General features: G+C 52.2%; 1 protein-coding gene across 10 annotated transcripts in view; it reads right to left on the reverse strand.

Annotated features, from left to right (window-relative positions):
• LOC137761764 (cyclin-dependent kinase 11B) overlaps positions 1 to 14,444 on the reverse strand; it is a 39,877-nt gene that overhangs the window by 1,114 nt on the left and 24,319 nt on the right. For 9 of the 10 annotated variants that reach the window (XM_068538680.1, XM_068538685.1, XM_068538679.1 and 6 more), the window contains 15 exons: positions 11,318 to 11,441; positions 10,395 to 10,510; positions 9,281 to 9,408; positions 8,359 to 8,497; positions 4,498 to 4,634; positions 4,058 to 4,180; positions 3,650 to 3,745; positions 3,404 to 3,571; positions 3,105 to 3,170; positions 2,282 to 2,457; positions 1,424 to 1,514; positions 849 to 970; positions 552 to 657; positions 207 to 328; positions 20 to 127 (listed from right to left, as the gene is read on the reverse strand). In XM_068538680.1, the coding sequence (XP_068394781.1) occupies positions 20 to 127; positions 207 to 328; positions 552 to 657; positions 849 to 970; positions 1,424 to 1,514; positions 2,282 to 2,457; positions 3,105 to 3,170; positions 3,404 to 3,571; positions 3,650 to 3,745; positions 4,058 to 4,180; positions 4,498 to 4,634; positions 8,359 to 8,497; positions 9,281 to 9,408; positions 10,395 to 10,510; positions 11,318 to 11,441 (1,822 nt within the window). Of the gene's footprint in view, positions 1 to 19; positions 128 to 206; positions 329 to 551; positions 658 to 848; positions 971 to 1,423; positions 1,515 to 2,281; positions 2,458 to 3,104; positions 3,171 to 3,403; positions 3,572 to 3,649; positions 3,746 to 4,057; positions 4,181 to 4,497; positions 4,635 to 8,358; positions 8,498 to 9,280; positions 9,409 to 10,394; positions 10,511 to 11,198; positions 11,291 to 11,317; positions 11,442 to 14,444 lie in introns of those variants that run through there. The other variant, XM_068538687.1, reaches the window with a different exon arrangement.

Consider the following 14,444-nt stretch of genomic DNA (forward strand, 5'->3'; position numbering starts at 1 on the left):
CCTGCACACCCACACTCACCTTGGCGCCGAGCAGCAGCTCAGGGGCACGGTACCACAAGGTCACGACCACCGGGGTGTAGGCCTTCAGAGGGGACCCATACTCCCGCGCCAGCCCGAAGTCCCCCACCTGTGAGGACAGAGGGCGGGCTGTGGACGACTCCATGCCTGGGAGCCGGCCCCTCCCCCGAGCCGCCCCCAGGGCTCACCTTGAGGATGCCGGCGTGGCTCAGCAGCAGGTTGGACGTCTTGAGGTCTCGGTGCAGGATCCAGTTGTCGTGCAGGTGCTTCACTCCACGCAGCAGCTGGATCATCAGGGTCTTCACCTCCCCTGGATGGCGACAGGTCAGCACGCGGCTGGTCCCCCGGGTCAGCGGCTGCCTCAGCAGCCACCAAGCTTCCCGGCACCCGGCACCCGGGCACTCGCACACACCCAGTGCGACAGGGTCAGAGTTCGAGGTCAGCACTCCCGCCCCCAGGCGACCTGAGTGTAGGACGTCCCTCAGGGGGATCTGGGTCTAGGGCCACAGCAACGGGACTGAGTCAGGCCCTACCCGGCAGGAAAGGCTGCTTCATGGTCTCCATGAGGCTCTTGAGGTCGTGCTCCACGTAGTTCATCACGATGTAGATCTTGTCCATGTTGCTGCCCACGACGATTTCCTAGGAAACAACAGCAGGTCCCGTGGCCTGGGGGTCCCAGGCCAGCCCTGCCACTGCCGGCTCTCCCAAGAGACCTGAAATCCCGGGGCCCAGACACTGGGTGACAGCAGGGACCTCCTAAGTGCGACGGCCACCGGGGTGTGGCACTTGGGGGCCCCGCGGGGCAGAGGCGCGTGGGCCGGCGGCCTCACCCTGACGGTGACGATGTTGGGGTGCTGCGCCTTGAGGATGGTGTTGATCTCCCTCAGCGATGTGATCGGGAAGCCCTCCTTCTCCTTCTCCATTTTCAGCCGCTTCAGAGCCACGATTTCATCTGCAAAGAAAGCAACGTGAAGACCAACATTGAGCATATATTCTTCCACCCACACGTTCTCCCTGTTCCATCGCTGTTCCCCCACGATCACGGGACATGGCCAACCGGCCTCCCCCCAGTGCTCAGGGCCTCGACTGCTTCTCTGAGGCCCCGCCAAGGGCGCACACCTGCCTGCGGCTGCAAGCAAGCAGCACAGAGCCTCGTGGTCAGGCCGACTTCTGGCCTCTGGAGGCGCCAAGGGGCCAGCTGCTCAGGTGTGCACCGGTCAGATAAGGCAAGGCTAAGGCCCAGCACCAGGGGAGGGGCGACAACCAGGAGAGTAGGGAACTATACCCAGTGACCCTGACGCTGAAGGTGCCGGCGCCCCGTGGTGCTGGCTGGCACTCTGGGCCACCCGGTCCATGCGCCACACCACCCCTTCCCTTTGGGGGACCATCCTGGGACTTGCCCCACCTGTTTTCTTGTCCTTAGCTCTGTACACCACCCCGTAAGTGCCTTCTTCGATCCTGTTCAGGCACTGGAATTCCTCCACACTCCGACAGCCCTGGGAGGAAGCGCCAGCATGAGGGCGGGCGCGGCAGCGGGGCCACACCCCCGAGGGAAGCCCCGCCTGGACGTGTCAGGAGGGCCCACAGGGCGCGTGGGCAGCGGCCTGGGAACGCTCTCCTCGCCTCAGTGAGCACGTGCCCCTTCATCCGGAAGCCGGCCCTGGGCAACCCCCCACCCCGCCACCTCCAGCCACCTCATCCTAAGATGAGGCTGGGACAGGGGTGGCTCTGTGCACTGCACCCCCAGCTGGCGCAGGAAACCCCCAGGAGCTGGGGCGGCACTTGGGGCTGGGCCACTAGCCTTGGGGCGCCTGGAGCACCTGAGGCCGCTCACCCTCTGGAGACCTGCCCTCTCCAACCCCCTCCCTCCAGCATTGTTGTTACGGACTTTTCCCAACAGAAAATGTGCGCTGACTCATAGCACTGCCCTCCGACCCCTGCACAGCGACCAGGCGAGGGGGGCAGGTGCCCACTCAGCCCAGGCCGAGGCAGAAGTGACCGCAGAGCTGACCACCCGCCAGGCTGCCCGCCCCCTCCACATGGGGCCCCTGGCGGGCGTCCTGGCTGCGGACGCAGGAACTGTCCTCCCCCCAAGACTGCTGGACAAGAGGCCGGACCATGATCGGGGACACGTGAGAGGCTGGTGGCCGGGCCCACCCAGTGACAGAAACCCGCAGTGGGGACCCAGCTTCTGCTCTCAGCAACCTGCCCCGTCCACGAGCAGCAAAGCAGAGCCAGGCCTGGGGCGGGGAGGGCACCTGACCTGCAGGGCTGGCAGGTACTTGGGCAGCTCCTGTTTGAGCTCGATGGGTGACAGGGCTGGGGAGTCGGGCACGAAGTCCCCCTCGGTGAGGGCGCTGCTCTGCGGGGTGCCCTCGCCCACCTCCTCTTCCCCCTCTTCGCTCTCTCCAGAATCGCGGTCAAATCGTGACTCTGGAACTTCAGAAGTTCAACCCAATTATGAACCAAGAACGAGCAAGTGTGGCTACCCCACCCATTCTGCGGGGGGGGGGGGGGGGGGGGGGACAGCGAGTGCAGGAAGAAGCCATATTGAGAGCCCCGGGGGGCCAGGCACGGGCTGCGCCCTGGACAGAGGGCACCGTGTCTTGGGGCCACTGGCCGGGCTGGGACCACTGTGAGCCACTGACTGGTTGCGAGCTCCGAGGCCCGCCCAGAACTCGCGGCCACCGGCCAGAGGGCTTGGCCTGGCTGCCTGCGGAGGCCATGCAGCCCCTGGTCAGCAACGGCCCTGTGGTCGGAGTCGAGCTGGCGTTTCCCAGCCTCCCCTGGTGTCTGAGCCCAGCACCCTCAGGATGGCGCTCATTCAGCACTGTCCCTTCTAAGGGACGCCAGCCCCCACGGGCCCAAGCGGCCAAGTGCAGGGTGCTGGGGGAAGCAGCTCCCTGCGAGCCAGCTGGGTCCTGGGACGCACCAGCCAGGCGCTCCCTGTAGCTCCCGGGGCACGACGTGCCTCTGAGAAAGGTTATTTCTTAGGTCGCTGCCCCGCTCACGACTCAGACGTGGGTCAGCACCCAGGTGAGGGGCAGATGAGGAAGAGGTGAACCGCCACTCGGGGGGCCTCTCACCAACCAGGACGTGGTTTTCATTCTCTCGCTCCTCCTCTTCACTCATTTCTTCTTCACTCACTTCCTCTGTAAAGGAAACAGGTGTCAGCTCAGACCCTCCACAAGCAGAAGCGCGGTCCGCTTTAGCCGACAAGGAAGCAAGGGGCGCCCTATGTCGTCGACTCGGGAGCCTCGTGTAAGTCCCAGCCAGCCAGGCGTTTTCAATCTGGATATATTTCTACTGAGATTTCAAACTACCCACCTGTAGCTTCTGCGCTCTTACGGGGTTAAACCGCGGGCGGGCGGGCACTCGTGCTCACCGGCTGACTGTGCGGACGCGTCCTCGGAGTTGCTCCCGGTCTCCTCCTCCTCCTCCTCCTCCTCCTCCTCTTCCTCCTCCCCCTCCGACTCTTCGCTGCTGCTCCCCTCTTCCTCCTCCTCCTCCTCCTCCTCCTCTTCCTCCTCCTCGGAACCTGACCCTGATTCCGCTGTAGGAAGGAAACGGCCAGCAGTGAGCTTCGCCCCCGTGTGGCCACGGACTTGGGTGGGGCCGGGCGAGCGGCTACCTGACGAGGACTCGGCTGAGCTGGTCTTCCTCTCGCTGTCGCTGATGTCCTGCAGGTCGGACAGCAGGTCTCTCTCCTCCACTTTCTCTTCTTTTACTTAGGGAACAAACCGTCGAAGATGAATGTGGGGAAATGCTTTAAACTAACAAGATGCGATGGCGCTTGTCATACGAAGACTAACTTCGGTTTGTACGAGGAACCGCTCACCCAGATGCCTGGGAGGAAGACAACGCTTCAAAGGACCAGTAACAAGCGTTTCAGCTGGTACACTTATTTCAGACCCAGTCCCTCTCACACAGCACGCAAGCGTTTAGCGCATCGTGACGTGAAGCAGCAGCCACTTTCTGTGCTAGACGCCCCTCGCAAAGACCACCACACGCTGGCCCAGCTAGCGCTGTGCGGCCTCACCTGGCTTCCGGCTGTCCCCCAGCTCAAACCTCTCTCGAGGCGGCCGGAGTGGGCTCCGACTCCAGTGGCTGGCTTTCACCTTGTCGCCATAGTCCTCTCTCGCGGTCCGGTGATGTGCAGACACTGCGCACGAGAACAGAAAGGAGCTGGTGCCGGAAGCCCCCTTTCCCATGGCGAACACTCGCCTACAGCACCGGAATGGAGCACAGGAAGTGACCAGAGGACCCAGGTGGGCTTTCTAGGCTGCTCTCTATTGGTCAGAAGGCAGGGGCCAGAACCCACCTCTCCAGCCTGGGCCTGACCCCCAGTGTGTGGACCCCAGACACAGCTGTCTGGGCCAGACAGCCCACACCCCGGGAGCCGCAGGGTCGCCCGGCCCCGCCCCTCGCCCCACCTCCCCGCCGGGCCCCGCCCCTACGTCTCGCCGGCCCCGCCCCCACCTTCCCGCCGGGCCTCGCGCTCCTTGCGCCGCTCCTCGGCGCGCCGCTCCCGCTCCTTCTGCTCCCTCTGCTCCTTCTGCTGCTCCCGCAGCTTGCGCTCCCGCTCTCGCTTCCTTTCTAACTGCTCCAGGCGGTCCCTGCAACCAGCACACGCCACATTTACCCCCGAAACAGGAAGTTCTCCTTTTCGCCCCTAGTGCTTTTGCTCACATTGATAAACTACTTCTCCGGGCTGTTCAACCCTCAAAGAGCTTTTTAAAAGCAGAACATACACGCATGCGCGTCCTGGGAACCTCGTTCCTAAAGAGTCACACGGCAGAAAGTGCCGTTACAAGGAGGTAACAGCTGCCTGGGGCACAGACCCCACTGGCTCCAGAACCTTCTGCTCGGCAGCTCTACCGAGACTCGCCCAGAGGATTTCCCTCCGTGCACACAACGTAAATCCACCTCTACCAGGAGCCAAGTCGTCCTGGGCCTCCAAGGGGTGGGAGAGCCCACCTGAGGAAGCGCGGGGGAGCCACAGACCTGGGCCCGGCGCCCTGCGGCTCCTGGGAACAGCTGTCGTGCGGGGGTCAGGAAAGATCAGTGACCAGTGACCGAAACACGTGGGGTCGGCGGCACCGGACGCCAAAGAGTGGAAACCCATCAGTCTGTTAACTCTCAGGTCCCTACAGGGTTAAGTCCAAATACAACTGGAAAAGCGAACACGTTAAACAAAAAAGGCAGCGTTATACACACAGAAAGGAGCACAAGCGAAAAACGGTGAGCGCGCAACCAGGGCCGCCAGTGCTGCCCGCACAGACGTCACCACTGGAGGGGCCGGACCAAGGCTACTGGGCTCCACACGCTGTTGTATAAATGCCACTGAACCCAAACTATCCCCAGATAAAAGCGGAAGGAGACCTCCCTGGCGGCCCAGTGGTCAGGCCTCCGCACTTCCAGTGCAGGGGGTGCGGTTTCGGTTTCATGCCGCGCAGTATGGCAAAGCAAACAAACACACAAACAAAAAGTGCAGGTAGAACTTACATACAGAATTCAACCAGCGAGCCCAGCTTCTCTGAACACATCCCTGGAATCGGGCAACCGTCACAAGCCAGCTTCAGGACACTCCCAGCACCCACTGATCATACCGCCCGCGGCCGCCGCCCGCCGCCCGCCCCCCGCCCCCCGCCCCCGGCCTCCCAAGCCTGCTTCGGCCTGCTCTGCATCTCCCAACGTTTCTTCTGCTTGCTTTGGGATGAGTCTGCTGTTTTTCTGGTGTCCTTGGGTAGGAGGTTAGGTTCCTGATTGGACAACTTCCGCTTCTGCTTTCTGGTTTAGCTGCAGCTGAAACACTTCACTCTAAGCACAGCTGGAGCTGCATCCCGAGGTTTCGACACATCGTCTGTGCGCCCACCTTGTTCACAATAGTTTCAGGGAACTTCCTGGCGGCCCAGTGGTTAGGACTCGGCGCCTCCACTGCTGGGGCCTGGGGTTGACACCTAGTCAGGGAACCAAGATTCTACAAGCTTTGCGTCGCGACCAAAAAAAAACAGTTCTAACTATTCTGTTTTTCCTTATATAATTGTTTCCTCGCGCCATGGGTTTTTCACAAACGGGCTGTTAGATTCCCAACATTTGAGGATTTCCCCAGGTTTCGTTCTGTTGCTTTTTTTTACATACACATTTATTTTTGGCTGTGTTGGGTCTTCTGCTGCGCACGGGCTTTCTCTAGTTGCGGCGCGCGGGGGCTGCTCTTTGTTGCGGTGTGCGGGCTTCTCGTTGCAGTGGCTTCTCTTGTTGCGGAGCACGGGCTCTAGGCGCGCAGGCTTCTGCAGTTGTGGCTCACGGGCTCTAGAGCGCAGGCTCAGTAGCTGTGGCGCACGGGCTTAGTTGCTCCGCGGCATGTGGGATCTTCCCGGACCAGGGCTCGAACCCGTGTCCCCTGCGTTGGCAGGCGGATTCTTAACCACTGTGCCACCAGGGAAGCCCTGTTGCTGACTTCTAATTGAATTCTTCTGTGATAAGAGGGCATACTTTGTATGGCCTCAATTCTTTTAAGTTTCAGACTTGTTCCACGGCCTGGCACACGGTCTCTGTTGAAAACTCATCCCAGGAGCTCTTGGGGCAACGCATGTCCCGCAGCTGTGGCTGCAGTGCTGTGTCCACCTGTCCCCCAGCCTCTGTTCACCTGGGAAGGCCTTTATTTGTCCCCCACTTCTGAGGCTGGCTGTGCTGGATACAGAATTCCGGGCTGGCCGGGTTCCTGCCTGCGGCCCCCGTTTCTGATGAGAAGCACCCCGCTCGCTGCTGCCCTTCATGAATTTCTCACTAGCTTCCCCAGTGTGACTGTGACTTTGTACTTATCCTACCTGGGGCTCACTGAGTTTCTCGGAAGATAAAACGGTTTCCGTCAAATTTGGGAAGTACTCATTATTTAAAAGCCACCTCTGTGCCCCCCATCCCTCCCACACACCACGCGCGCGCTGGTACACTGGATGCTGTCCCACAGATCTTGAGATTGAAGATCCTTTCCTCTCTGTGTTCAGAAGGCATGAAGTCTGTTGCTCCATCTTCAAGTTCCTTGCTTCCAAGTCTTCGCCAAATCTGGAAACGCTGTCTATTATGTCTTTCTTCCTTAATATGGGGTCAAACCTTCTTATGTCTTTGTATGTCTCAAAACTTCTTGTTGAAAGCTGGACATTCCAGGTAACATCTTGCGGCAACCCTGCACTTGAATTTTTCCTCCCAGTTGTTGCTGTTTAGTAAGCCGCTGGGCTAATAACCCTGTGAACTCCTGTCTCCCTTGTACAATGTGGCCACTGCTGCATTTTTCCATGTGCTCTTTATTTTCAAGCTTGCCTTCCATGGGGTCACCACTTTGTCTGCACAGCTGTGTGACTGGACCACACTGGACAGAGCACAGGGCTTAGCAAACGTGGGTGTGTCATGTGCCAGCAGCCAGGACACTGAAGGCTCTGCTGGCCTCACAGTGGCCTTAGACCCCAACCTCCCAGCTGCATCTCTCACACTCCCTGAGTCCTGAGAACGAAGGCTCTCCTCACACCTGCTGTACCTGCCCTCTGTTCGGCCCCGGCTGCTGGGAGTGTCAGCACCTTCCAGCCTGCTACTTCCCTTCCGTGGAGCAGCCCAGCTCTCAAGCTCTCTCTGGAAATGACCGCAGGACCCAGAGGTGGCCCTAGGATTCACACCTGGGCCACGCAGAACAGATCTGGGGTGAACAGACGCTCTCTCCTGGAACTCTAAGCCCACACAGAGGCACCTGGAGACAAAGGCCCAGGAGTCTGGTGTCCCAGCTCCCGGGCCATTTCAAGGCCTTTGGGATTGCCTTTGTTACTTCTCGTTTTGTTTCTTGTTTGGAAGAACCAGAGTCTATTTCTGCTGCGACCCCAGACAACCCTAAGCAACACATCTTGTTGGTCCTTCCTGGACAAGGCCCCCTGGAACAGAGCTGGTGCAGAGCAGGTGCTCAGCACACACCTGCCGAGTGAGCAGACGGGGAATCGCCCACACCCCTGGCCTCCCCGCACTGACTCTGCCTCAGGACTCATGTGCGGGGACTGGCTGCCCCCAGAATGGCTCCACCCAGGTCTGGACAGCAGCCCTCGCCCTTCTCCCCAGGGGCGCCGGGCGCGGGTGTGGACAGCCGCTCCCCTCCTCCAGCCACCCGCCACCCCTCCCTACTCTCTCTCCTTCCCCCACTGCTCTATGTCCAGCCCAAACGTTTGCTCCTCGCCTCTCGATTCCTCTTGGACCCCCAGCTCCGTCCAGCCGCATCCCTCCCTGCAGGCCCATCTCACAGGCTGAGGCGGGGGCACCGCCAGCAGTCAGGACCCCGCTCGCTCGGGCTGCCGGCCTCACCTCTCCCTCCGGGAGTGCTCCCGCGCCAGCTCCCTCCTCTTCTGTCGCTCCCACTCGCGGCGGGCCTTGTCCTGCTCCTCTCGGTGCCGCTTCCGACGCTCGTGCTCTCTCTCCTTCTCCTTCACTCTGGCATGCTTCCCTAGTGGGAAACAGGACATGTCGTACGAAGAAACTTAACCTCCAGAAACTCAACTTAAAAATACCCAGTGAAGAAAAGAAAAAATATCTAATCATTGACTTGGAGAAACAATCATGACTTTCTGTTAAAAAAAAAAAAGGATGACAATATAAAACTCTATGCAGTAAGCCTCCAGTTAAGAAAAAAACAAAAATAATGTGATTATCACTGAATAGAACTGTGATCTCCATCTTTCTTTCTAATTTTCTGTATTAAATAAACTGATTAGACTGTATTAGTTTCACGATTTAAAAAGAAATCACCATTTGTAAAGGATACAGGACAAAGCTTATCTCCTTTTAGTTTCTACATCACATTATACACCATGTTAGCCAACTGAGTTTAACAATGAGATTTATATCAGGCCCCAGGCCCAGTTTTCCCAACACCCCCAAGAAGCTCTTAACACTGGTATGAGATCAAACCCATTGTTTCAGTTTTATCAAGCATCTGTTCCTTAGTTAAAGCAGTGTAGCATTGAAGACTGTGTTTTCCCTTGTTGAATTAAGACAGTTTTGTAGGTAGACAAACTACCCCAGAACAATGCAATGAGGGGGAAACACACAGAAGAAAACACAGAAGGAAAACAAAGTATCTATTCAGAATGATCTACAATAAATTTATTTTTTTAGCTAAAATTTGATTCTCTTCGCTTTCAACTGTGCTCTGGAGAAGACAGCAGATCATGAAATAGGAGCGAGACCACATCTGAACACAACACAAAAGAAAGCAAATGCTCTGTACCCCCTTCTGTGGAATGACTACGATGCCTGCGTTTCTCTTTCCTCTTTTCGTCTTTCCTGTGATGAGCTTTTTCTTTCCGAGACATTTGCTGGGGTGGTTTGATAGCCAAAGAATCATCTTCCTCTCCTCTGAAATAAGACACCACAGCATTACATCACGCCTGAGAAGGTAATGTGAGGAGCACCGGGGTATCGTGGAGTGTCTTCAACCCAGAGAGATGAAGGGTCAGAACAGACAGGTGAATCTCAACCATCAGCTAAAGGATGATGTTCATTATGAAACCTAAGCCCAAACTGTGTATTAAATACAGATTCAGATGGAAAGTGTTAAGTGGGGAATCAGTGTGAAACATGGAACAAAAAGGCCTCTCTGAGGAACATTTAGGGTATTCATGATCTTGGTCGTGGGGATAGTTTACAGGTATATAACAACGTATCAAACCGCACACCTGAAATCTGTGCAGTTTGTCATTTACACCATAATAAAGTTGTTAAAAAAGGTCCCACAATTTTAATCAAACTTAATGATCTCAAAAGGTCATTTAACAATATTTTCAACTGATTATATAACCAAAATCTTGGGAGAATTCACACCCTACGCCTTTTTGCCTTAATTTCCGGTTATGTTGTTTTTAACTGCTTGATGATGGACATGAGAAGAAAACAAGTGAGGACGAAGCACAGCACGGGAAGAAACGTCAGGACATACAGACCTCGGCAGGACCGTTTCTGCTTCAAGGCCTTGCTCCAAGTATCTTTCATCAGCTACTTTGGTTTATTTGTAGATAATTTTAGACAGTAATTATACAAATCATCACAAACATACAGCAGAATACTTTAAATGTACCATGTGAATGGTGTTCACGTCACTGCAGAATGATCACAAAGAAAGGAACACACGCTCAGGCTTTTCCTAAGAAGAGGGGAGAGCTGGTAACTGACACCACACAAGAGTCATTTCAATCTAGAGGTAAACCTCAGGTCATGACCTCAAACTTTCAAAATAACACTGAGAAGGGCCAGCCAGGACCACGGCCCTGTCACGGGGCTCAGCCTGTCTCCTCAGGTGAGTGCACCTGCAGCCAGTGGGCTCCTCCAGGGCCACACTCTCTCACCTGTCTTCCATGGAGTCCTCTCTTCTATACGGCGAGTTCCTTATCGTTATCTCCATGCGGTGGTCCCTCAGCTCCCCCTCCTCAAGGGAATCCCGCTTGGAATCCCGGTCATCAGACTAAGAAGCAAGGAGAAAGTAATTTCCCTTACAGATAAGCCTATTTTCAGTAATACTCAAACCTTGCCAATATCCGAAAACAAACTTTCATACACACTTTGAGTGGACCAATGTTATAAGATATAAAAAAACTTTCATTCAAATCCCGTGACATTAGAATTTCATATAACTCTCTGTAACCCAGAACCTGAGAAATTTAACACCAGCGTATATGACAAGGGACATTAAACTCTCTGACAAGTATGTTAGCTATTTATATTAACCAGAACTGAGCCTTAAAGCATATTTTATACACCAAATACTTTACAGTATCTCAAAAAGCACTCATAAATACGTAAGAAAGGTCTGCTGCTAAACTTATCAGAAGAGGCATTTCTTTCAATGCCCCTTATCAAATTACTAAAGTTTTCCTATGTTATTAGGCAAACCAAGAAAGGTGTAAAACAATAATACTAATTTCAAGGAAGCTTCCTACTATACTAAAAATACTTGGAAATGGTGTCATGAATATAATGATGAAATGAGAAAAACAAGCCCAACCGCACTAGTGATTTTAGGTTCAAAATACTTTATTTTCCATGTAGCTGTGGTCATCTATATGCAGCTTTAGTATGTTATCGATCTGCTGTCAATGTAAACTGAGTATTTGAATGTTTTTGTTAATTTTTAGAATAGATTTTGGGCTCACCTGCGACATTTGGAAGTACAAAAGAACTTCACCGAAGAAGCGTTGTTCTAATGGAAAAATGAGGGCAAAGAAATTAAATCTCCTTTAAAAAAAACACTTACTTAAAAAACATGGCTTACGTTTTTTAAGCGTTTTATCTCTGCTTTCTCCTCTTGTTCCTTCCGTCGTTTCTTTTCCTGAAGAATTTCATCTAAAGTTTTCACTTTCCAAGAGTCCTTTTCATCACCCATTTGAGTTAAAACACTGCAAAAAAGACAAAAAATTCAAACTGTGTCAGGACACAGCAAACTGTGGTTTGATGCTACGCTGTTTCTGAACACTTTTACCTTGCCACTTTTGAGCGTTTCAGTACAAATCTTTGTTAAGAGGGATGGGCTCTGCCAGAAATAAACCCACACACCTATGGTCAATTAATCTTTGACAAAAGAGGCAAGAATATACAATAGGAAAAAGACAGTCTCTTCAGCAAGCGGTGCTGGGAAAGCTGGGCAGCTGCATGTAAATCAATGAAGTTAGAACACACCCTCACACCACACACAAAAATAAACTCAAAATGGCTTAAAGACTTATACAGAAGACATGACACTCTAAAACTCCTAGAAGAGATCACAGGCAAAACATTCTCTGACATAAATGGCACCAGTGTTTTCTTAGGTCAGTCTCCCAAGGCAACAGAAATAAAGCAAAAATAAACAAAGAGAACCTAATCAAACTTACAAACTTTTACACAGCAAAGGAAACCGTAAACAAAACAAAAAGACAACCTACGGACTGGCTGAAAACATTTGCAAACGATGTGACTGACAGGGCTTAATTTGCAAAATATACAAACAGCTCATACAACTCAACAGCAAAAAACCAAACAACCCAATTGAAAAAAGGACAGAAGACCTAAATAGACATTTCTCCAAAGAAGAAAACAAATGGCCAATAGGTACATGTAAAGATGCTCAACACCGATAATGATTAGAGAAATGCAAATCAAAACTACAACAAGGTACCACCTCACACCCGTCAGACTGGCCATCAATAACAAATTCTAGAGAGGGTGTGGAAAAAAGGGAAACTTCCTACACTGTTAGTAGGAATGTAAGTTGGCTCAGCCACTATGCAGAACAGTATGGAGGTTCCTCAGAAAACTAAAAATAGAACTACCATATGATCCAGCAATCCCACTCCCGGGCATATATCCAGGCAAAACTATAATTAAAAAGGATACACACACCCCCTCCCCCATGTTCACAGCAGCACTATTTACAATAGCCAAGATATGGAAGCAACCTAAGTGTCCATCGACAGATGAATGGATAAAGAGGTGGTACATATATACAATGGAATATTACTCAGCCATAAAAAGGAATGAAATACATTTTCAAGGACGCTGCCCGGAGAGAGCAGTGTGTTACTGAGACCATTCGGACTACATGTGCGCATGAACCCCGTTAAGGCCTCTATATAAACTTTCCAGACCCTGGTGGGCAGGTGTGGAGATCTACTCATCTTGTGGACACCCAAGACAAGCCTCTATTACCTCCTATTGGCAGAACCTATGCGGGCGCCAGATGGTGAAGCGGAGACGCAGTGAGCAGCCCCAGCTCCAGCACCCCAGAGTTTGGAAGGATGGGACTGGAACCGGAAGACAACTGCTCAAAGACCACCAGAGCACCCCATTAGGATGCAGAATGTTCTAGGACACACAGAATTTATGGCTACCTTTGGGAAACCACAACTTTCAAAAGTCCACTTAATTAGAAAGACACTGCCACTGCTGCCACTGACTCCAAAGCCATGCTGTATTTGCTCTGTTCTGCCCCAGCAACATGGATGCCCAGGACCCTGCTTCTCAATATCCACAGGTAGAGACTGGACAATGGCATGTCTCTTTAATTCTGCTGCCAAAAAATCAGTTCATGTGCCTGTAGAAATGGCAAAAATGCTCCCCCCCGCCCCCCCACAAATGCAGTCTCTGCCTCACTTCCAGCCTTCAAATCTCAGGTATGTGTATCTGACTGGCTGAATCTAAATCACATTGAGAACCCTAGTTTCACGGGAGTCTGGGAAACACAGCATTCAGCGTTCCACTCTCTGCCTTTCAGAAAGGCAAACTAGAAGAAGGGTGAAGTGGATGTTGGGCACAGGTCTACTGTTTCAATCTCGATAACGATCCTTTGCCAGGTGTTTTTTGAAAGGATTAAATGTGGTAATATGTGGAAGTGCCTATTTCAGTAGCTGCATGTAATAATATGCAATAATCGGGTTCGCTTAAACCACTTATTCATAATTCAAGAATAAATTTTCCATGTCCAAATGCTATACAATTAATATTCCAAACATGAATTCACTATCAATTTGTCCATGGGTACAGTTGGAAATGACCTCTACTTGTCTGAGATTACAACTGTGTATAGAATTCACACCTTAAATTAACTGCTGTCCAGAATGGTAGCCACTAGCCACGTGTAGCTATTGAGCATTTCAACTGTGGCCAGTCTGAATTAAGCTGTGCTCTAAGTATAAAATACACACTGGATTTCAAAGACTTTGTGTAAAAAATGTAAAATACCTCATTAATAATTTTATACTGATTATTATATGGTGAAATAATAATATTTTAGAAATACTGGGTTAAGTAAAATGTATTATTAAAATTAAAAGAAAAGAATGAAATAATGCCATTTGCAGCAACTTGGATGGACCTAAAGATTGTCATACTAAGTAAACTAAGTCAGAAAGAGAAAGACAAATACCATGTGATATCACTTATATGTGGCATCTAAGATATGACACAAATGGGAATTCCCTGGCGGTCCAGTGGTTAGGACTCGGCGCTTTCACTGCTGGGGCCTGGGTTCAATCCCTTGTCAGGGAACTAAGATCCCAGAAGCCACGCGTGGCCAAAAAAAAAAAAAAAAGAAAAGACACAAATGAACTTATCTACAAAACAGAAAAAGAGTCACAGACATAGAAAACAGACTTGTGGTTGTGGGAGGGGGAGGGAAGGACTGGGAGTTTGGGGTCAGCAGAAGCAAACTATTATACACAGGACGGATAAACAACAAGGTCCCACTGCAGAGCACAGCGCACTATATACAATTTCCTGTGATAAACCCGTAACGGAAAAGAAGATAAAAAAGAACGCGTATACATGTATGACTGAACCACTTTGCTGTACAGCAGAAACTACCACAACATTGTAAATCAACTATACTTCGATTTTAGAAAAACTGAAAAACTAGAAAGAAAGAT

Source organism: Eschrichtius robustus, chromosome 3 (assembly GCF_028021215.1).
Source record: "Eschrichtius robustus isolate mEscRob2 chromosome 3, mEscRob2.pri, whole genome shotgun sequence".
Lineage (NCBI taxonomy): Eukaryota > Metazoa > Chordata > Mammalia > Artiodactyla > Eschrichtiidae > Eschrichtius > Eschrichtius robustus.